This window comes from Dipodomys merriami, unplaced genomic scaffold, assembly GCF_024711535.1.
Source record: "Dipodomys merriami isolate MVZ:Mamm:240054 unplaced genomic scaffold, mDipMer1.0.p SCAF_4, whole genome shotgun sequence".
Lineage (NCBI taxonomy): Eukaryota > Metazoa > Chordata > Mammalia > Rodentia > Heteromyidae > Dipodomys > Dipodomys merriami.
In genome coordinates this window covers 85,969,225-85,992,632 of record NW_027205603.1, presented here as the reverse complement: position 1 = coordinate 85,992,632, position 23,408 = coordinate 85,969,225, and the positions used below count along the sequence as shown (strand labels likewise).

Below are 23,408 nucleotides of genomic sequence, written 5' to 3'. Positions count from 1 at the left end.
TTCCTATTGGCTCTGCGTCCTCCCCGGTCTTTCCCAGAGGCCGTAGGTGTTGTCTCCTCACATGAGAACAGAGTCCCTAGTGTGTCCCCGGTGTCAAAATACCCACATTCTGATCCCATCCTCACCACTTCTTATGTTAGCAGGTTCTTACAGTGTTTAGCCATAAAACAGGACTTGTACCTATATGGTATACAATTATCATGAGGATGAAGTGAGAAGGACTTAGAGGGCAAGACCCAGGACATAGAAAGCACCCAATGAGTGATAGTTCCTATTACTATCACACTCAGCCTAACACTTTGCTCGATAAGTAGTTGATATCAGAAACCTGCACAAGTTTCTTAAAGCCACTGTGACACATGCTTCAAAAACAAACTATTCGCTTAAGTTCTGGAGTCTGCCAAGTTCAAAATCTTGCAGGCCTGTGCTCGCTCCCAAGGGTTTACAGAAAAGCTCTGCCCTTGCCTTTATCAACCTCTGGTGACTCCAGGCACTCTGGAATTGTGTCGGACCTCAAATCACCTTGCTTTCTTCCCTCTGAGCTCTTAAAACCTTCTTGGCCTCTTTCTTACAAGGATTTTTGACATGGCATTTAGCACGTACCTGGATTTCTCGTGGTGATGTCTTCTCAAGAGTCTTAATACATTGGTATAGACTCTTTTCCTAATCTGGTCATCACCCTGGCAACCTACCTGCATCACGGCAGCCTCTTACACCTGTCTCACTTTAAAGCCTGGGCTGTTGGGAGTTTCTCCCATCACCTCCCTCTTTCTGGACTCAGGTATCATAGTTCAGCTTACTTGCAGAGCAGTCATACTGACAAGCCCTGCCTCCCCTAACATTCATTCTTTGCTCTATCCTGAGCAGTAATACTGCCCAGCATTCAACACTAGCCTTTAAGGAAGAGGTGGAAGATAGTTTAAGGAAGAAGTACAGCTTGTGTTTAGCCTTGGAAGATGAATGGAACAGACTGGAGAAAAATAACCAAGGCAAAGACATTGAGGTACCCTTTAGTGAAGGCCAAAAGCATAACCTGTAGTGCACCACCTGCATAGATGGTCTCACTTCATGACATAGGCTTTCTCTTCCTAACCTTCCATAATCCATTTTATGCCTTCAGAAATTATTGGTACAGAGCCAAGCACAATGGTGCATGTTAATACTTAGGAGGTAGACACAAGGGAATCCCAGTTCAGTGCTAGCCTGGGCAAAAATTAGTGGACCCTATTTCAAAAGCAAGCTGGGCATGGTGAGGCCTATAATTTGAGTTATTCTGGAAGCTGGGGTTTGAGGCATGCATGGGGAAAGTTAGTACAAGACTCTTCAAATAAATAAACTAACTAAAAGCAAAAATGACTTAAGCAGTAGAGTACTTATCTAACAAGCTTAAGGCCCTGAGTTAAATCTCCAGGACTACTACTACTACTACTAATAATAATAATAATAAAATTCCTGGTGTGGGTTTTAAGGCCCATAAGAAAAAAGAAAATGAAAATTCATCATTAAGAACCTTTAAGTAGGAGCTGGAAAGGTGGCTCAGTGGCAGAGTGCTTGCCTTGCATGCATGAGGCCCTGGGTTCGATTCTTCAGTACCACATAAGCAAAAAGAAAAAAGCCAGAAGTGGCACTGTGGCTCAAGTGGTAGAGCGCTAGCCCTGAGCTGAAGAGCTGAGGGACAGAGTTCAGGCCCCACGACTGGACCAAAAAAAAAAAGCGCTGGCCTTGAGCTAAAAAGCTGAGGGATAGCACCCAGGTCCAGAGTTCAAGGCCCACAACTGACCAAAAAAAAAAAAATTATAAAAAAAAAAAAGAACCTTTAAGTAAAAGCCAACCTACCTACTTGCCTGCCTGCTTCCTACCTGCCTGCCTTCAACCAGTACTGGTGCTGGAACTCAGGGCTGGGCACTGTCCCTTAGCTTTTTCACTCAAAGCTAGTATTCTACTATCTGAGCTACTTCCAATGTTTAATTAAAATTGAGACTCTCATGCAGTTTCCTGCCCAGGTTGTCTTTGAACCACAATCCTCAAATCTCAATCTCCTGAGCAGCTAGGATTATACTGACACCTAGCTCCTATAAGGTTAACCCTTGTAAGCATCCTCACAGAGTACCAAGCAGTGAATTAAATGGTTTGCATATATTAACTTCTCCATGACCACATCCATACAATATGACATGCCATTCCCTCAGCCTTAAGGACACTAGGCTCAGGTTAAATAACTTACTACTGTTCTCTCAGCTGGCATTTGAGTCTAGGATTTGTTTCTTTTTTTTGGGGGGGGGGGTTCCGGTCGTTGGGCCTGGGTGCTGTCCCTCAGCTCTTCAGCTCAAGGCTAGCGCTCTACCACTTGAGCCACAGCACCACTTCCGGCTTTTTTCTTTTTGCTTATGTGGTGCTGAGGAATCGAACCCAGGGCCTCAGGCATGCAAGGCAAGCGCTCTACCATGAGCCACCTTCCCAGACCCAGGATTTGTTTCTTGTATGGCCAAAAGCCCACACTCCTCCCCCTGTCCACTGGCTGTCTTCCATTTCATGTGATAGCTCTGGGCCTGACAAAGTAGATGACCCAGTCCACTTCCTGTCCCACCTGTCCTCAGTTGTTTCTCTTCCTGTGAAGCTAGGACGGGGGAAGGCACTCCACTTGGTGTGCGGCTCCATCTGGTTCAGGCAGGGATGGTCACATCAAGGTCTTTTTCCTGCCAGACCTACAGCACCCAGAATGGCCCAAGCCTCGCATACTGAAGTCCTCTGCTGGGTGCCTCTCCTGGAAAGCCTCAGCCTCTCAGGAAACCTTTAAGGCAGGCAGGCTTTTGGTAAGGAGACAGGCCAATGGACGATCTTGAGTTTTATGAGGATAGCAGCATTTCATTAAACCTCCTTTTTAAGGCAGATGACACATTTGAACACAGCTTAAATAATAAGGAAATGAACACCAAGAGTAGAGTAAAGATAGCAAAGTAAGATGAAGTCTGGGATTGTGATCTCAGCATTCATAATCAGATCAGATGCTGTGGCTGGACATGGACTTTGGATAGGACAGTGCAAGAGGCTCGCAGGAAAAAGCAAAGAAGGAAGCACAGCCACTCAGCTTGTTCATGGTAGGCCTAAAATGAATCCTGTTCTTGCACCTGAGATGCTTGGAGTGAATACCAGACAGCAGTTCCCCCAGGGATTTTCATCCTTCCGCACTGACAGGCATTCCTGCAGCGCACATTATGGGAGACCATGTGTCCACTGGGTGAGCATTCCAGAAGCCTGAGTTCTGGCCCATGTTCTACCAATCCCTGTGTAAGTGATCACTGGCCTGTAAAACTGTAGACACAGACATAGATACATTTTTCATGGAGATAGAGCAGGTATAGTTTCCTCACACGTTTGTGTTGGGCCCTCATAGCCATCCTTAAACATAACAACTGTCATTGTCCCCAGCTTACAGATGAGGATTGGTGCAAGTAGAAGACAAATGATGTGCTTACTAGCACAAACTGAGTGACTTCAGAACAGAGATTTGACTCTGATTCCACAGCACATAACTACGCTGCTGTTCCAAAAGCTTCTGGGGTCTGTTTGCTGTCTTACTGAGCTGATGCTCTTGCCTTCTCCATCAACTCAGCCTGCACCTTATGAGCTACATAAGTGGCCAAGAGTCATGCCCACAGGTTCTTTCCTTTGCTGCCCAATATCTGTATCCAGCTCTCACAAATCTGTATGACATACCAAGGACCTTTCCAAATTGCATACAGCAAAGACACAAATGCATTTCACTGCTTCCTTATATTTGCTCTTCATTCTCCTCTTTATCAGCACCATCGAATTTTCTAAATTTTTTCTAGACAAGCTTTTCTCCCCCAGCACAACAGGTAGCCTTTGCCTCACTATGAGAAAAACAGCATTATTGTCAGTCCATTACAGGTGGCTTCCCACCCAGGTGTGGGAGAAACTGAGTCCCATCTTTTTGCAACAGGAGCCGGTTGATGACCGGTAGACATTATGCTAGAAAATGAGATTACACATGAAGAACTCACTGTCTTGGAGGTGCTCACCTGCTGAATGTGTCAGTGTCATTTCTGTTAAGTTCTACCAAAGAGCTGTGGAGAAGAATTGACGTCACACTTCCCTAGTGCTTCCGGCCCTGCAACCCCAGTCCACCTCCATGCTCACAACCACCTAGTGTAGTGGTCCAGTTATCATTCCTGCTGTAAAGTTGAAATGGAGGCTAACTAGAACATGTCCTCCCATGTCACACTTCCTGTGTCAGTGGCTCCTCTGGAAGCAAAACCCTGTGTTGGCCTCCAGAGCCTTATCTGTAACCTCTCCCCAAGAGGGTGTTATCAGGCTGGCCTGGGACAGTTCTCTGCCTATGATGCATTCTTTGAATAGTCTGTGGGAATTCAACAAGAGTGAACCAGGACAGGCCCTGGGGAAGGGAAGAAGTAAGAGTGGCAGAGTTACACAGGCATAAAAATCTTGTCTGGAAAGCCACTGTAAGTGGTCAGGGAGTACACACGTATGTTAAGCATCACTTGGAAATGCCTCCTGCATGAAAAGGAGCTGCGTATTCCCCAGACATTCACTGCGAGGGCTCCTTCCAGTCTGAAGCATGTGGTTTGGGACCCGGCTATGTGGATCCAGCGTGGAGCACAGGGCCAGAGATGCCTGCCTTTCCCTGGCTCCTGAAAGACCCAAACAAGTCCTGACTATCAGGCCCGGGCACGGTTAGGAGGAGGATCTTACTCAAATGAAGCAGGAATCAGGTTTAAAGGTCTTTGGTGCTGGTACTGCCAGTTTTGTCTCCTTTCCTCTCCATATCCTGTAGTCGACAACACAGCCCCTCAGGCACTTGTCTCAGCACTGCCAGCCTCTCCCATTGAGTGGCTTTGGTCAAGCTTCAGCAGGGAGTTCAAAGCTCTGTGTCCCAGCACTAACCCTTGAACACTTTATTCTCCCTCTCTATATGTTTATCCATGTATGAAATGGAAGAGGTGACTATCTCATGAGCGAAGTTACTTGGAGGTACTTGGCATAATACCTTGTAAGGTATAGTAAGCACTCAGTAAATGATAGCTGCTGTTACTAATGTGACTATTGGAGTATCACAATGGGGTGTGAAGAGCACATAGACAAGGTCAGGGCTCACGATGCTTGCAGCCACGTGGACATTTGGCCTCATTTCCTTACCTTTAAAAAGCGGAATGCCATGCCAGTTTCTCGTGCTGTGGGGAAGAATGGCAGGACAGATGAGAAAGTATTTTGAGGGCAGCCAGCCGATGGTCAGCTTCCCTCGTCCAGCTTCCTCCAGGTACCTGGCAGCTGGGGGCCTCAGTCCTGTCCCCGCTCTGCCCTTCCACTCTGGAATGGTCACAGAAAAGCCCACGTTTATTCCAGTTCATCCTTTGTCCTCCTGGGCTCAGCGCACTTCTGTCTACCTGTGTGTCTCTGGTTTTGCCACTGTGGAGGTGCAGTGTCCTCCAAGGATAGCCCCCCCCCCCCCCACTGGCTAGACTTTAACACTATATCCTTGGCATTTTCCCAGAGGACAACCCAACTCAGTGCTCTTTTCATTCCACACGATTACATGCTTTCTGTGCGTAAGTCTCTCAAGCCAGATGCTAAGCTCTTTGAATGTAGGGACATTTTACCTTCTTTTATGTGTGCCACTTGGCATTCATACTTGGCACATAGTAGGTGCTTAATGAGTGTTAACATTCTGCTGAAAGGTGAGTTGGCAAGTGGCTGAGGTGAAGACTGGCTGAAACTAACCACACACATGCCCATACTTGGGAGCTAGGCCTGTCATCTGATTGGCTACTAGAGGTGAGTCTCAGCCTGCCAGTCTCCGCTGAGACCAGGCCAAGCCCTGGACACTGAGCTACTGGGACATCATCAAATCCCCGTGATCTGAGAGGCATGGCCAAGGGGAAGGCTGCTCACCTCGTTGACAGTCTCCTCTGCCTGCAATTAAAAAAAAAAAAAAAAAAGAAGCCCAGTAACGCTTTGTTTTGTTTTGTTTACTGTTCTGACTTTAAAAGCTTTAAAAGTGAGTGTAAAAAAGTGGGTGTAAGGGCTGCCAGTACCACATCCGTCCCTCCGCACCCCTCCCCCATGTTGCCCGACCGTGTCTCAGGTGCCACTTTCAACTTTGCATTCTCCTTGCAGGTAATGATGTGGGTCCAGCGTCATCTTCAAGTAAAGCTGCGAACAAGTTTGAGGGGCTGTCTCAGCAGTCAAGGTAAGCTGCCCCAAGCGCTACTAGCTCATAGTTGCAGTGGACTAAGTTCTAGAAGTGGCTTTTAGTTGTTTTCCCAGCAATATTTGAAATGTGGTGAGCTGGCAGCACAGGTTACGGAATCTGAATGCTCACTGGGGTGGCATTGGGCTCCTGGGCTGTAATAGAGCGCCCTAGCCTGGCATAGGTCAGCCGTGGCCCCGCCTTGTCCACACAGTGACTGGCAGCAGAGCCTCCATTCCCTGCTGTCCAGTCAGGCCTACAGAGGTCTGGACCAAACTCTCATTGGGCCCTCAAAGTTTATTTGGTGCTGTAATGAAGTAACTGTTCTTTCTTCTTGGCCCTTTGAAAGAGTGAAAATGAAAAGGTACTCCTTGAGACAATCCAGTGCCCTGGAGATCTCCAAAGAGACATGGGAGGTTCTTCCTGGGTTCCCAGTTTGCAAGACGTTTGTGGCTGGGCGGAACAGTACTGTTTTCTCCCGTCCTTTCACTGAAATGGGGTGCCTTGGTAGACCTTCCTGGAGCAGTGTTCACAGAGCCCCCTCCCAGATGGCTTCCTGTAGAAGTGAGCTGAGATCCGGACCCAGAGCCACGTCTAGATAAGAAATTTCAGCTGTGGGCAGGGTCAGAAGCTGATTTGTACAATCCATTGAAGATGTGAAAAGAAATTTTTTTTGATAGTACTAAGGTTTGGGGCCTTGCCCTTATATTAGGCAGGTGTTCTACCACTTGAGCCAGCCCTTTTTCTTTTCATTTATTTTCCAGGTAGGGTCTTGTGTTTTTGTTTCTTAAATCCTCCTTTCTCCTCTTCCTGTATAGCAGGGATTGTAGGCATGAATCGTATTTCTAGCTTGTTTTATGAGATAGGTTCTCACTTTTTTTCCCAAGTTGGCCTCATGTTATGGTTCTTTCATTTCTACCTCCCCATAGCTGGGGTTGGAGATGTGTACCACATCTAAACCTCTCCCCCCACCTTTTTTTTAATGCCACTATTTTGATCTGTGTAGAGATACATCAAACTACCATGGTCTTCAGTTTCACAAGTGAGAAAACTAACCCCCCAAATGGTTCAGTGGCAGCATGGCTGTCAGAGTTCTCTCTCCCTTCCTCCACACTCCATGTCCCAGGCTCCTTCATATACTCAGCCTGAGTTTGTTCTCAGTCTTCCAACCTGTCATGTGCACACCTTCTCTTGCACTGTGGCTTCACCTCAGCAGCGTTAAGGACATCAGAAGCTGGGGGAAAGCAGGCAGAGCCAGGCATCCCAGAGCCAAGCAGAACACAAGCACACATGAGTCTCATCTCCCCTGAACTCTTGTGGGTTGGTTGATTGGGTGGTTTGGATTGCTCTTTCCCACTCAAATGCAGTTAGCATAAAGAACAAGTGCCATCTTTCAGAACACCAGAGGCCCTAGATCACGGCATGGCCACTTGCTGCTTGTGTTCCTTGTGTGCACAGCCTGGGGCCTCTGAGTGCTCTCCCGGCCTCATTAACGGGACGGCATGACTTCTAGCTAGTTGATGCCGAGTTTGATTGTTCAGGAAGCATGGTACGCACTTCTGTGCCAGCGGCTTGGGCATTTTTTTCCCCTACTTATTTACATGTCCTCCACAAGGAGGCCCTGGCCAAGAGCAAGCCTGGAGGCTTGTGAAAGCAAGCTGTAAGGTGAGGAGGAAGGAAGCACTCAGGGACCCACACAGCTTGATTTCACTTCCACCACTGAGCAGCCTGGAGACCCCTGCTGGCCAGCGATACTCCACACACCTCAGTTTCCCTGTCTGAAATGGGGCTTGAGGGCTGCTTTGTGGAGGGAGGGAGTATTCTACCCTACATAGGAGCCACAGTGTGCTGTGTGTACATTTTCACCTCTGGAAGGACCATGGTGTGGAAGGCTTGGCTTTATTGTTAATGGGAACTTTTTTTCTACACCCTTTCCCTGCATTTCACCAGCAGTGAAAACTGAAATACAAAAAGTAGACAGTGATCTTTTGTTTAAAAAAAAAACTGAGAGGAGTCTTTATGTAATTCTATCAATGCCTTTGGGTTAGTTTACATAATCTCTGTTGGTATTGTAGTCCACTTAGATCCTAACTACTGTTGTTTATTAATTAGCACCAGTTCTGCAAAGACGGCCCTTGGCCCCAGAGTTCTTCCCAAACTACCTCAGAAAGGTAAGATTGATCTTGTTCATGTTCACAGGTATCTAAATTGTGACCATATCTGCTGGGGACAGGGATCTCTGTTGTTCACTCATCTTCCAAATGTCTAGAGGACTGCCAGGCATGTGGCGTGTGGTAGAGGCCCAGGAAGTAGCAGACAGCCACCCTGTTTACAGATTGCTTACATGTGGTTTTGACCAAGCATGGTTAAAAACAATGTCTTTTAAATCAAAGGAAACTTTAAATTCACATACACACTGGCAGTAGGGCTACAATGATGCAGCAAAGCTCCTGGCCCCACATTATTTCAGTTGTGTTTAAATTTTGGGGTGAAATACGTCTTCCAAAAATTAGACAGTGTCCCAAAAGCAAGGTAAAAACATGTTAACATGTTTAAGTGATAAAATAAAAATCTGAGGGATTTTTTGAAAGGCAGGATGTCTTTTAGCAGAAGTGATGCTAGGGGAAAATGAGTCAAGCATCTGAAGTACAGCACTGAACTCTGCCTCCTGATGCATAATTTTTCCTTAGCAGCTGTCTCCTTGGGACCATAGAGTCCTAGATACCGTGGGCCTATTGCATTTATAAACTCAAACATCTGTGAGTTGTAAGACATATTATTATGACCCCCAGGGACCATTCGTTCCCCTTTCTTAGTTTTGATCAGAGATTAGGAGCCAGTCTGAGCTCTTGGACTCACTTACTGTGATTTGGGGCAAGAGACCCGATTCCCCAGCTGAGAAGTGGGAAATCCTGCTGGCCCCATCAGGCTCTGTAAGCAGAGTGAAAGTGTGCCTCAGCAAACCCCTAGCAAGAGGGTAAGAGGGTGGCATCTGCCATGCAGAGTGGGGATGCCGAGCTCTGCCAAGCACATGAGAGCTTGTCTATAGACTGCTTCCCAGGCAGGCATTCCACTTTGAGCAGGTCATTTGTCTTCCATAATCCTTCCAATACTGTTCAGCCTCCTAAAATTTTACCCTCCTTGTTACAATGTAAGTGATCGCGTAGCCTGCTTACCTTTGGAGACACAGGTTCCCTTCAGAGACGCCTGTTTCACTCAGTCCTGTGTAAGATCTCAACGGACGTGCAGAGTGGCAGGGTAGCAGGGTGGGCAGTGCCATCAGCAGCAAGCCCTCTTAGTTGAAGTTCACCCTTCTCCAAACTCTTAGGTCAGGTGTTACCTCAGAAGTCTTAGGTGACATAGCGGAAGCCACAAGGTTGACCCACAACCCTTGACTGCTGAGTCTATAGGGCTGTGTTTTGTTGGTGGTAGTTTTTGATTGTTCTTTTGTTTGGGGCTTTACGTGTGTGCATGTGTGTGTGTGTGTGTGTGTGTGTGTGTGTGTGTGTGTGTTCTTTTGTTTGGGGCTTTATGTGTGTGCATGCGTGTGTGTGTGTGTGTGTGTGTGTGTGGATTGTTCTTTTGTTTGGGGCTTTACGTGTGTGCGTGTGTGTGTGTGTGTGTGTGTGTGTGTGTGTGTGTGTGTGTGTGTGCGCGCGCGCGCGCGCGCACGCACGCTGGTCCTGTGGCTGGAACTCAGGGCCTAGGCTCTGTCCCTGAGCTGCTTTTGCTCAAGGACTCTACCACTTTTGCCACAGCTCCACTTCTGGCTTTTTAGTGGTTAATTGGAGATGAGTCTCACTGATTTTGCTGCCTGAGTTGGCTTCAAACTGCAATCCTTAGATCTCAGCCTCCTGAGTAGCTAGGATTATAGGTATGAGCCACCAGCAAAAATAGCTCTGCTGCACCTCCCTGACAACTTACAACTTTAGGGTTTCTTCTCCTTCTTGTCTCCTCTGTCTTCTACAGATTGTTTTCTAAGTGTGTTCTGTTTTAAAGGTGAAGTTCTTTGATTCACTCAGTACCCCTTGTATGGCCATTTCCTCCCTGAGTGTAAACTAAGTGCTTGACCTCTGTACCCAGAACAAGAATTCTGAAATAAGGAATCTTGGCTCAAGGAACCCTGTTTAATAATAATGATAACTGTGCTCTTAGAGAATGCTTGCAGCCTGCCAGGTCCTGTCAGTGAATTCTTTACATAGCTTACTTCACGTAATTCTCATGACAGCCATTCAAGGAGAGTCTTAGAGATGAAGAGGCACAGAAAAGGGTGTATAACATGCCCAACAGTCATACAGCTAATAAGAGGTTGACCTAAACTGGTGTTGTCCTGAGTATCTAAAGTGTTCCTCTCCAGAGCTATATACAAAGAGCAGTGAAAACTGTAAAAATGGTTCAACTTTGGCACTGTAGTGTTGCCTACACTCTGGGCTAGATGCAGCTGGTAGAGAGAATGACAGGACTTAATGGACATCTTAAGCAGAGAACACAAGCCTTCAGATGGCCAGTGTCTGCATTGGTCTCATCGGCATGTGCATATAACTGCGAGGTGGGTGCATATCACTGCAGGGGGTGTTGGAAGAAGGTAGTTATTTCTTGCTGCGTGGATCATATAAAATGGGAAATACATTATGGTACAGCTGTAAAACTGGCTAGACGCCCCCTTCAGAGCATCTCTTCTTCTGATAAGGAATTTTAAAGCATGGCAGATGCTTTTGCTAAACCAATTTGTAGAACAGAAATGTATCTGTAGGAAAATCAAGAATGAAACACAAAGGTGGTTTAAAAGGTTACACAGAGGCGACAGGCTTATGGGAAAGCTTCGTTAGTGTACTTTACAGTTCCCTGACCGCCCCCCACCCCCCACCCCATTGTCTCCCACAGTGGCACTAAGGAAAACAGAAACGAGCCATCATCTCTCCCTGGACAAAGCCAATGTCCCACCTGAAATTTTTCAGAAGTCATCACAGTTGGCAGAGTTACCACAGAAGCCACCACCTGCAGACCTGCCCCCGAAGCCCACAGAACTGGCTCCCAAGCCCCAAATTGGAGATTTGCCACCTAAGCCCGGAGAACTGCCTCCCAAGCCACAGCTGGGCGACCTTCCACCGAAGCCCCAGCTCTCAGACTTACCTCCCAAACCACAGATGAAGGACCTGCCCCCCAAACCACAGCTGGGAGACCTGCTGGCCAAGTCACAGCCAGGTGACGTCTCCCCCAAGACACAGCAGCCCTCGGATGTCACTCAGAAGTCACACCCAGGGGATCTGTCCCCGCATGTGCAGTCCCGGGACGCCATTCAGAAACAAGCATCTGAAGACTCCAACGACCTCACACCCACTCTGCCAGAGACGCCGGTACCACTGCCCAGAAAGATCAACACGGTGGGTGGCACCAGGGCTCAGGCACTCTGACCCCTGTCTGTACATTTTCTTTTCTTCTCTTCACTTTCTTTCTTGTGTGCCAGTCATGGTACTTGAACTCACAGCCTGTGTGCTGTCCCTGAGCTTTATTCAAAGTTAGTGCTCTACCACACGAGCCACAGTTCCACTTCCTGTCTACACAGTTTCGTTTCTTTTGCAGCACTGGGGGTCAAACCTAGAGCCTGTGTGTCCTAGGTAAGCTCTACCACTAAGCTGCCTCTCTAGGCTCTGCTGCAGTTTGAACATTGGCAGAAGGCCACTTGCTCCAATTTACATGAGGAAATGGGCACTCCCTCACCCATCTGGCTGCACATCCATGCTCTGCTTCAAGACAAGGGTGGGACGCAGCCTAGGGGTTAGTGATGCAGACTTTGCACTCCAGCAGGCCTCAGACCTGGTTCAGGGCCTCATAGATTGCACACATGTGCATTGCACTCACCTCTGTGTCTGTGACTCATAGTCAGAGAAGCAGATAGACTACCAGACTTACAAAGGATAAAAGGCAAGACCTTGGGGAAGAAACATCTTCATTTTCTGGGATCCTAAGAAAGCAGTTTTCCAGCTCTGAGTTGTTTCTCACTCTCCTTCTCACTGAACCTTCCTGAAGGAACCAGGGGGAAATCCCAGAGACCTCCACAGATGGAATTCTGTAAAAAGTCTCCACATCCCATCACTGTCCTGAGACTCTCCACATCCTCCAGTGCCTCCCCTTTATCTTCATGTACAAGTGCTTTTTTTTTTGAGCCTTTTTTCCTGACAACCATTTTTAGAAACATGATGTTCCACAGAAATGGAACACTAGCCATCCTCCAGCCTCAGTTTCTTCAAGTATCAGGCAGAGCAAGAATGTCTACAGGCCCCAGACATGGCTGCACCCCATGAGGCAGGAACACCCCAAGTTAAGAGCACAATGAGGGGGCAAGCCAGAAGTCCTGTTACACAGGACAGCTCTAACTCTTATTAGAAAACATGGCTACAACAGAAGTGTATCACATCAAAACCAAAGAAAGATAAACACAGTAAACCCTGTCCTCTTGTGCACTAGAGACCACCACGGCTAGTGCTAATCCAGTGATGCTGTTCTCAGGAGATCCTCCCTCGCCGCACAGGCACCCAGCCTTTTTGTGTCCGCACAATTGCAGCTCATGCTGTGTGCATTCTACTCCTATTTTCTTATCTAAGCCCACCATTGTAAATGAACACATCCGAGTCAGCAGGAGATGAAAATCTGCTGCTGCCACAGTTCTTCTGGGTTTCCCAGACCCCACGGGCTCCCCCCGGGAACTCAGGAGCTGAGATCAGCCAGGAGAAACTAGGGACAAAAAGGGACAGAACATGATTTTGTTAGCTGGTATTCCTAAGAAGGCACTGTCTCTGTGAGCATCTCCTTGTCTTCCAAGAACTGGAAGTCCAGCCAATAAAAACTGGTCACAAATTACAACTGTTTTGGGAATCGTGCAGGACCTTCTGGTCCTCCAACGCATCCTGACCTGCTGTTTTGCATGAGGGAACAGAGAAATCTGTTTATGCTGCACATTCAACATGCACAGGCTGCACATTTTGCTTTTACATCATGTTTCCTAAAACCATTTTTAGACTCTGCTGTCATATGTACAAGCTGAGGCTGGAGGGATGGGGGGACGGGGGGAAGGGCTGTCCCCTGGAGGGGGACAAATCTGAGTTGTGATTGCCACCCGCACTGGCTGCTCTGGAGCAAGCGAGCAGCACAGGCACCAGCGGATGCCGGGGGGAAGAGGCTGTCAAACATCCTCCCCACACTTGCAGTCGAGGAAATCGGGGCTCAGCAAATTGCCGTCGCCTGCCCAAGGTCACCCACCATATAGAGTGTTTAGGTCTTTTCTCTATCAGTCTGTTCTCCCTGCTGAAATCCAGGTTTTTGCTGTTGTTCTTGTTGAAGGGGAAAAGTAAAGTGAGGCGTGTGAAGACCATTTACGACTGCCAGGCAGACAACGACGACGAGCTCACGTTCATCGAGGGGGAAGTGATTGTTGTCACAGGGGAAGAGGACCAGGAGTGGTGGGTATGTACGGCACTGGCCCATCCGTCCAGCCAGCCAGCTTTTCCATGCGCCCTGGGTTCTCACCACCCGTTCATCCATCCTGCCAGCCTTTCCACACGCCCTGGTACCTCCTCGATACCATGGGGAAGAGAGTCCTTTCAGGCTTAGATCCTGCCAGCTGCGTCACTTACCTAGGAGTTTGTCCTTTTCTGTCTCTGGTATGTGCTAGAAAAACGCATCTATTTCTTGCACATAGCCAAGGGAGTTGACTTTCTTTAGTTTTGGTGGTATCAGAGTTGGAGCTCAGGAGCTTTGCTTACTAGACAGGCACCCTACCATTTGAACCACATCACCAGCCCTTTTTGCTCATTTTAGGGTCTTGCTGTTTTGTCCAGGCTGGCCTAGACTGCAGTCCTACTATTTCTGCTTCCATATAGCTAGAATGATAAGGCACACACTACCACACCCAATTGTTCGTTGAGATAGGGATCTCACAATTCTTTTTGCCCGGACTAGCCTCAAACCACAATCATCCCAATCTCAGTTTCTTGAGTGGTTAAGATTACAGGCATGATCTACCGTGCATGCCTGGCTGAGAATTAACATGTACATGTGTTTTTTTCCCCATGGTAGCCTATCATAATTTCATATGTTGAAGGTGTTACCTAATTTTTAAGATGTAAAACTCACTTTTCTTTTCCTTTTTTCTTTTTCTTTTTGTCAGTTGTGGGGCCTGAACTCTGGGCCTGGGCGCTATCCCCCAGCTCTTCAGCTCAAGGCTAGTACTCTACCACTTGAGCCACAGTGCCACTTGCGGCTTTTCTGTTTATGTGGTGCTGAGGAATCGAGCCCAGGGCCTCATGCATGCTAGGCAAGCGCTCTACCACTGAGCCACCTTCCCAGCCAAAACTCCCTTTTCTTGAGCACATTGTCTATGGCCGTGAAGTTAATAAGCATGCAAAGTGGAGACTCTTGAGTGGATCCTGGCCTGAAGACCTGTGTGCTCCACTCTTTCCACAGTGCTCTGCTCGTTCAGGCCAGAGTCGGCCATGGAGGCTCAGCTGCTGAGCAATGCCGAGTGTGGCCCTGATGCCTTCCTCACGTGATTTTACAAGATTAAGTGAAAATATCTTCACATCTCCTTTTATGTTCAAATCTGCCAGCCAGATGTGAGGAAGGGACGGCCTTGCTGTCTCTCCACAGGGCAGCCAGGAGACCAGCTGCCGAGGCGGGAACGCTTCCCCATGGGAGCTGCCCGGCAGCCAGAGCACCTTTCCCAGCGTTAGCATGGAGTTCTGTGTGGTGCCAGCCTGAGTCCCCTTGTCCCAAGAGAGGTCAGTGCTGTCCGCAGGCCAGTGTCGAGCAGAAGCATATGTCCACTTGCAAAAGGCTTTCTTCCTTCAGGCCTGCGGTTTAGTGGGATTTGCTCACTGCTCCTCCAAGGGGAACTTCTCTCCCAGGACTAATAGCGGTACCTGGAGATACTTTTACTCTCAGGACTTGGGAAAAGTGAGGCCTTTGGCCTCTAGTGGGTAGAAGCTGGGGTGCAGCTCTCACCATGCCGTGTCAAGGGGAGCCCCACCACAAACTGTCAGTAGTTCCAAGGTTGAGAACCAGGGCTGCAAGGGCAGAGCTGGCCAGCACTTCCTTTTTTCTTTTTTTCTTTTTCTTTTTTGCCAGTCCTGGGGTTTGAACTCATGGCCTGGGTACCATCCCTAGGCTTCATTTTTGTTCAAGGCCCACATCTACCACTCGAGCCATGGCACTACTTCGTTTTTTTTCTGTGTATGTGGTACTGAGGAATCCAGCCCAGGGCTTTATGCATGCAAGGCAAGCACTCTACCACTGAGCCACCTTCCCAGCCCTGGCCAGCTCTTCTCCATTGGGCAGTGTGCTCAGGCGGGCAATAGTCTCTCTGGCTTCTGCCAGCAGAGTTGAGCTGCTTCCTGCAAGCACCTGCCAGCGAGCCTGCTTAGGACAGTGACAAGAGGCTGGACAAGAGGCACTTCCCAGTGACATCCATTACTCACTCTGTGGCCTTGGTACAGCATGTCCCTCTGTAAGCCGTTCCTGAGGAACACCTGAGACAGCCCCCATGGATGGCATCGTGCGCAGTGTGGTGCATGGCTGACGTCATTACGCTCAGCCAGTGATTTTTGTTACAGAGAAACCAGTGGTTACAGCTAAGACATCGGGGAGAAGAGCATTTCCCAGGAATCTGTAGTATCAATCCCTGGGAGAGTTCTGCAGGCCCAGCATGACAGAAATTGTCATCATGGTAACATTGATGTGTCACTGCATGATGCCAACGATGACCTCACAAGATGGCTAGACCAGGCCCTGGCACTAGCTCTACTTCCTACCTAGGAAACCATGAGTGTGGGTGGCTCTCATGAGCACAGCACTAGGCTAGACACAGCTCCTGTTCCCTTTGCTACTTTGTGGGGGGAGGAGGAGTTGCCCTGCTCTGAAGTCACCTCCTCTGGGTATTTGGCCTTTGAAGCCAATGCACGTGATTCTCTTATTCCTTCAGTTGAAGGTTCCTGTCTCGTGTGATTCTTTTTAATGCAATTGATACTAATTTAATTGAGGTAGACATGGTTTTTTAAAACTTAAAGAAAAATCTTGGCTGGAGGCATGGCTTAAGTGGTAGAGCGCCAGCCTAGCAAATGCAAGACCCTGTGTTCAGCTTCCTATACAAGGATTAGATAGAGGTAGCACACCAGTCAGGAGCCAAAAAAAAAATTTGAGGCTTTGAGGCTACAAGCCACCATAAGACTCAAAAGAGTCCCAACAGCCTTTCACTCCGTATCCAGAAGAGTAAAATGTACAAAATGGTCCCTTCCATGTATTCATTTCTTCTGTTTTAATCGAATCACATAAGCCTTGAGAGAGTTGGGGTTTTTTGTTTGCTTTTTGTTTCATTTCGTTTTGCTAGTCCTGGGGCTTAAACTCAGGGCCTCTATCACTGTTCCTGAGCTCCTTTTGCTCAAGGCTAGCACTCTATCACTTGAGCTACCACCACTCCACTAATGGTTTTCTGTGATTAACTGGAGACGAGTCTCACGGACATGGCTACCCCGGTTGGCTTTGGCCCACGATCCTCATACTTCAGCCTCCTGAGAAGCTAGGATTACAGGTAGTAAGCCACTGGCACCAGGAGAGTTGGAGTTTTTTAAAACCTATTTCACAAATGAGAGACTTAGCATCATTTGTTAGAAGTCACCCTGCTGGAAAGGCAGCCTAGCCCAGACTGAGGAACCTGAAGCCCAGGCACCCGGGGCAGGTTCTCCTACCTCTCTGGGCTGCAGCGCAGGTGCAGTGGGGTCCGTGCTCAAGTGCTGAGCATCTTTGTAAACTCTGCCTGGCTACTTTGTACTTGTTGCTCTGTTAAAGCATTGTCTGATCTGTGAGCTCTGTGAGCAGAAGTGAGCCTGGGCTCTGGACCGAGGTTGGGCCAGGCTGTCCCTCACTGCACTTGTCCAGGGCAGCAGCCTGCTGCCTCCAGCCTGACCAGTCTCTTTTCTCCCTGCAGATCGGGCACATCGAAGGACAGCCTGAGAGGAAGGGAGTCTTTCCGGTGTCCTTCGTTCACATCCTGTCTGACTAGCAAAAAAGCAGAACCTGAAGATGATCCACGTCCTTCATGCAGACCTCTGCTTCCATGTAGTCCTGTGCACAATGTGTATATAGCTGCTGTTACAGAATAGGAAGCTTGTGGGAGGGCCACTCAGGAGGGAACATAGTGTGAGTTGTAAATATCCTGTGGTCCCTGCCTTCACCAGTATTAGGGTAGCCTCGGGACCGGCACGCCTTACTGGTTTGCCAAAGCCATCCTTGGCATCTAGCACTTACATCTTTCTCTCTCTATGCCATTCTACAAGCAAAGAAAGAAAGAAAGCAGGAATGTGCGCTGGCTTCGCGCGTGCACGTGGTCTCCAGCAACTGTTGAGGGTCCTGACAATGCAGTATTCTCCATGCTGTTACTGAATAGACAGTGCTCGTAGAGGTGGGTTCTGGTGTCCAGCCTGTAGTCATCGCTGTGCACCGTTTACAGCTACCAAACCCACGCTGGTATTTATTACAGAGAAGCCCTTCGTTAAGTGTAAGTGTTATTCCTTCAGCAAAATACCCACTGACCCACGCTCCTCGTGCCACTTCGCCCAAGTGGATTTCCGTGGTCTCCCGGTGATGAGTGCCCACCCTGGGATAATACCTCATGATGCAAAAACATACCCTTCACGACTATTTGGACAGAAGTTTAAAACCACGTCTGATGAAGTTCAACTTTCAGGAACCAAGGACTGTCAGAAAACATTAGCCTCTACATTATGCATGCATCTAGAAGCTTTCCTGAGATTCTGCCTTTTATAAAGGAATAAACAGTATGGATAAGATGAACTGTACATTTTTTAAACCTGATTGCCATTAAAGCAGAAATTCTAAGGTTGCCACAATTTTGTTTCCAGTCAGTCATTTGGCCTTGTCCGGCTTACATGTTGGCCTTCAAGTCAGCAGCCCGAAAAGGTGTTCAAGCATCTGAAGTGGTCGCTCTTAAATGGTTTTTGTTCTTGGATAAATGTAAACTTAAACGATTGTATGAAGAAGTTCAAAAGCCAACCCTTCCAGCATAGAATCCAGGTGCTGAAACCAAGCGTTTGTTTCTCCATTTTCTTCCTTAACCCCCGTTAGTGATGCTCTTCCTACCTTAAAGCGCTAGCCGGTGGGCTCGCCCGCTTCTAGTCCATTCATATAACCAGGATTTGGAACGCTGCTATGAATTGCACTGTGAAAAAGATGTCTCCCTACAAGGAGTGTGTGGGATGTGTGTGTGTGGTGTGTCAGGTTAGGTTTTTGCTTCTGTGTTTTTTCATGCCCGCCATACTCATCAGAGCATTAAGAACATTGCAATGTCCATCTTTTACGTGAGTCTGAATGTTGGAGAAATGCAGTCCTTGTGCCCCTCAGCCAGTGGCGCTTTGGTGACTCAAGGGCTCCTGTGTTTCTTGGGTCTTGCATTTGCATAGACTGGTGGTGGCAACAGCACAGAAGACGAGTCTTTTTAAGCAGAGAATCTAGACAATGAAGGAGAAATGTTCATTTCACAGAAGCACAGTTGCCAACAGGACCCAGGCAGAAGCTTCCTCCCCAGTCACGAGCACTCGGCAGGTATTAATCTAGTTCTGCTTCGTGTGGCCTCTCCAAAAACTGAGCAGCCAGATAAAAAAATACAGCTTGCGTGATGGGCCTATTCCATCAGCGCTGGCGTCAGTGCATGTGAGCATGCTGCAACGAAGCCAGAGCCGAGCACCAGCCGCCTCGGGGTTGGAACCACACTAGGGTGCAGACAGGAGGTTGCGTCCACTTTGCCCAGTGGCCCAGCAGATTCATTCCAGTGTTTTTAAATTTTCGATCAAAGGCCATTCTTTTTTGTGGCCTAGACTCTTTTCAACTGATGTGGAAATAGCATGGGTTTAAAGAAAACATCAGATCCCAAATTCCATGCGCGACCTCGGTTCTTGTCCCCTGTTACCCCAGTCACACAGATGCAACTTTCATGCCTTTTTTTTCTGCTTCGGTGTGTGTTTTGCATCAAGAATTATGTCTTTTTCTTTCTGTCTCTAATCCAGCTTACTGTGGAACATAGGAACATAGGCCTTTGGCGATCTTGTTGAGTCTGAATCTGATCCTGTTCTTTAACTCAGTGAGCCACTATCTGCAGTTTTGTACATGATATAGTATTTTGAAGGTATGGAACCTTACGAAAAAAAAATAGCCAATTAGTTCTCCCCCTCCCCCTAGAAATGAAAAGTTATGTTTGGCAAATAGTGTGTGTCTTATTTTCCTGTTGAACAACAATTGCTATTTATTTTTTTATTGCCTAGAACTTCACCATGTTGTATAGAACTCCATAGCTAGTTGAATTCATCAAGCATCAGTACCTTTTTCATTTCACATGTATTTAATGTGACAGTTTTTCAGTACTGTATGTGTTAATTTCTACTTTTTTAATATTTAAAATTGCTTTTAAATAAACATACTCTCAGTTGATCCCAAACATCTGAAATCAGGCCATTTTGTGAGTTATCCACTCCTCTTCTGACTGGAAGATAAACCAAGACTTCATTGGCTTTGCTTTGGGGGGTTGGATAACACGAGTGAGCCTGGCGTGGCAGAAGCCCTCCCCCAGCCTGCCCAGGACACGCCTTGGAACTTGAGTCCCCTCTCCCTCCGCTGCACCTGCTTCTGCTCCCAGTCCTGGTGCCAGGTGCCTGTGCTAAATGCGCCAGCAGCAGGCCAGTGCCACGTTGCCCATCAGGTGGATGCGTTCTGCCAGGCAGTGGGGACCACACAGGTGCCCTGCCTGCCGCATCTCACTGAACCCCCCTCACTGGGCCAGTGCAGAGGTGAGATGCAGATCCCTGCGCTTAATGGAGATTCACAACCAGAAAACCTCTCTCAGGACTCTGTGCCGGGAGGGTCTTGAGATGTCCACAAATGGGAGACTGCCAAAGAAGTGCAATGGTAGAAAGTGGGGGTGACCCCACACTGCATGGAACACTTACTGTAGAGGAGACTTGTGCCTTCACACCTGCTCTGTCCTCTCTGAAGGCAAAAGTATCAGCCACTTTGAAGAAATGCACCCACAAAGCCTCAGTGATCTGCTTGGGGCCACTTACATTGACTCCAATGATAGCTCTGTCCCTCCCTACCCCTGCTTTTTCCCTCCCCAGAGAGAGAGAGAGAGAGAGAGAGAGAGAGAGTGTGTGTGTGTGTGTGTGTGTACATGCACATGCACAAGTGCCAGTCTTGGGGCTTGAACTGGGCCTGGACTCTGCCCCTGAGCTTTTGTGCTCAAGGTTAGCACTCTTACCACATGAGCCACAGTCTCCCAAACATGATCTTCAGCTCTCAGTCTACTGAGTAGCTAAGATTATAGGCCTGAGCTAGCATCCAGCCCCGTTTATATCTCTAGTTCTAATCACTCTCCGGGCAGGAGTAGGGTACAGTCACATTTGTTAGTATAACTCAGCCTCTGTTGCTTCATTTCCCAGGTAGTTCCATCCATCATGAATCTAAATCTGTTCTTGTCCCAACTTGGCAATACATGGGCTTTCTGAGTGAGTGGATCACTTTAGGATGACAGTATAGTGCCAAGGGCAGTTCCTAAGGACTGAGCCCACATTGAGAGTCCCTGTTCTTGTATGGAGCACCAAGATCTGGGGTATCCCATTTGGTGGCAATTCCAGGCTTAAGGGGCTGAGCTGAGTGGTCCAGGTGTAACAGGCCTGGCTGTGCACAGGATTTTCCTCAGCCTGTGTTTAAGGCAGACTCCTGGGACCTTCCTGGGACTCAATCTCCAGGAACTCTGACCAGGTTTTTAATACTGAGGGGTTTGGGTGAACTTAACCAAACTCTGAAAACTTGGCCCTAGGGTATCTCCAAGCATGGGCGCAGGTGACATGTGGGCTGCCTCTTGGTCTCAGATCCGCTTGAAGCTATCTGCTGAACTGAGTTGGACCTGCAGAAGAGCGAAGCCCAAGGCTTCTTCTCATGGTGGTTTTGCATGTCAGTTTGGGCCTCCTGAGCCTCTGATGGGCGTGGGGGGGGGGGGCAGCCCCAGTCTCCGCTGTGTGGGTAATGTTTGCAGCACAGCTGTGTTTATCTGAGCTTCAATTCTTGGGTTCAGGAGCTTACCTGCTCTGTATACAGGCCGCTGTCCTCACAGACCCTCGCCGCTGCCCTGTGTCTGAGCACATCAGGACCCCCCACATCAGGCTCCCTAGTGCAGGCCCACGAAGTGCCCGCTGCGGGACCCCTCGGGCCAGGACTGTCACTTCGCTGAACTGGACATTTCATTTCCTGGTGTATTCTTCCTGCATGGCTGACCTGCTGGCAGAGGCTTGAGGAAGGCCAGCTTTGACTCAGTTTCTCTTCACAAAAGGTCATGACCGGGGCAGCACTAGGCCATGTCAGGGTTCAGATTTAGCTTCCACCATCACAAGAGGCTAGACTTTGGCACATTACAGTTCAGCATCTGAGCAGCGCATCCTCATTCAGGAAATGAAGGGTGCTCACTTCCCCTTTCCCAGTCCTCCTGAGACCTCGGTTCAGATCAGGTTGGTTGTGGTCAGCTTTAGGGCCTGCTGCTCGGACAGGCAGGGCCAAGCCTCGGAAACCTGTCTCCAGCACAGCACAGATGCCATCCTAAGCTTCAAGCAAAGGGCACAGATGGGAATTCAGGTGCCCTTTTTCACCCTAGCCTCTGCCACTTGGCAAATGGCCATGTGATCATGATCTATGCCTGAGACTTACACGCTCAAAGGTGAGCTCAAAGTGCCACCGCTCTGGTGACCCACTGGCTCTGTGTCCTGTCCCCCTCCTCTCCCCCCCCCCCCCCCGTGCAGTTCATCATGCTAGTCCTCTTAAGGTCTTTCTACCATGCTACTCCTTAGTGATTTCCACCCTCAAGGTGACTTTGTGAACCAGAAAGCATCCCTGCACAATCAGCTTTCCCTGGGTTGAAGATGGAGCTCATTGGTAGCGCTTGTGCAAGGTGTTGAGTTCGGCCCTCAGCCCCAGTGATGATGGGGGAGGGGAGGGTGCAGGTCCCTAAGAAGCCGCAGAGCCAAACTCCCCAGATTTAGCCACTAGCTTCTTCAGTCTTACACACGCCAGGACACAGCCCTGCAGCACGTCTGATCACATCTCTGATCACCTGCAGCACATCTTCTGCCAGGTCCTGAGTGGCAGTTTGGTGGCCTGGCTGGGCCAGCCATGGCCAGATCCAGCTGGATCAGGAGGTGCAGTCCTAAAAATGGCAAGATTAAGCTTTGAAATCAGAGAAGCACAGGCACTGAGCCTTCATCGCCTCAAACTTTGGTCCCTTTCTTTGCCTAAGTGGGAAAGTGGCTGAGCGTCAGACTGTGTGACATAAATGAAATAATGAGGTGGTGCATGCCAGGGGCTTCACTTAATCTTGACCCTGGAGCAAACAGTAATCAAGATCACCACTCATCCTTCAAGAATGTCCAGAACTGCCAGGCACTAGTGGCTCATGCCTGTAATCCTAGCTACTCAGGAGGCTAAGATCAGGAGATAATGGCTTGAAGCCAGCCTGGGCAGAAAAGTTGATGAAAGGCCAATTAACCAGCAATAAAGGCAGATATAGAGCTGTGGACCAAGTGGAAGAGCACCATCATCTGGCTCTCCTTTCCAGGGAAGTGACCGTGGGCCTCAGCGGGAGCAGGGCAGGGGGCCTGGGCCCTGAGCAGCGTGTCTGAAGGCTCAGAACCCCACTTCCTGTGGGAACAGCCCTGTGCAGGCACACAGCACGCCCTTGAAGTGCGAGCGTGAGCTTAGAAATAAAAACGAAACCGCTCCGCAGGTTGTACGTCTCAGTTCCGAGTCCCTGAGTGTGAGGCACCTCGCTGGCCCGAGTCACGCTGGGCCAGGGTGCTGTGCATTCCTTGGCTTGCTGTCCCTTCCATCTTCAAAGCGCCTTTCAACCTCTACATTTGTTCACTTCCTCTGCAGCCCTTTCTGACGGTGACCTTCTTGACACTCCTTTCTAGAGATCCCAGTGATTTCACGGGACCCACAATTCCTGGACCATCTTCTATGCCCAGACCTAACTTACCCTAAGTCACAGAGGCGAGTGGACGTCCTTGAGCGGGTGTCTCCTGAGGGCTCCCCCCCTCGCCCTGAGTGGAGCCTGTGCTGCGAGATCTCCCTC

The 23,408-nt window shown here is 48.7% G+C and overlaps 1 protein-coding gene across 8 annotated transcripts in view; it reads left to right on the top strand.

Annotated features, from left to right (window-relative positions):
• The window catches only part of Asap1 (ArfGAP with SH3 domain, ankyrin repeat and PH domain 1), a 299,332-nt gene extending 279,600 nt beyond the window's left edge, over window positions 1-19,732 (top strand). For all 8 annotated transcript variants that reach the window (XM_069991415.1, XM_069991412.1, XM_069991407.1 and 5 more), the window contains 5 exons: window positions 6,157-6,229; window positions 8,342-8,400; window positions 11,114-11,613; window positions 13,571-13,693; window positions 17,208-19,732. In XM_069991415.1, coding sequence (XP_069847516.1) covers window positions 6,157-6,229; window positions 8,342-8,400; window positions 11,114-11,613; window positions 13,571-13,693; window positions 17,208-17,282 — 830 coding nt within the window. In that variant the 3' untranslated portion in view covers window positions 17,283-19,732. The remainder of the gene's footprint in view (window positions 1-6,156; window positions 6,230-8,341; window positions 8,401-11,113; window positions 11,614-13,570; window positions 13,694-17,207) is intronic.
• The last annotated feature ends 3,676 nt before the right edge of the window (window positions 19,733-23,408 follow it).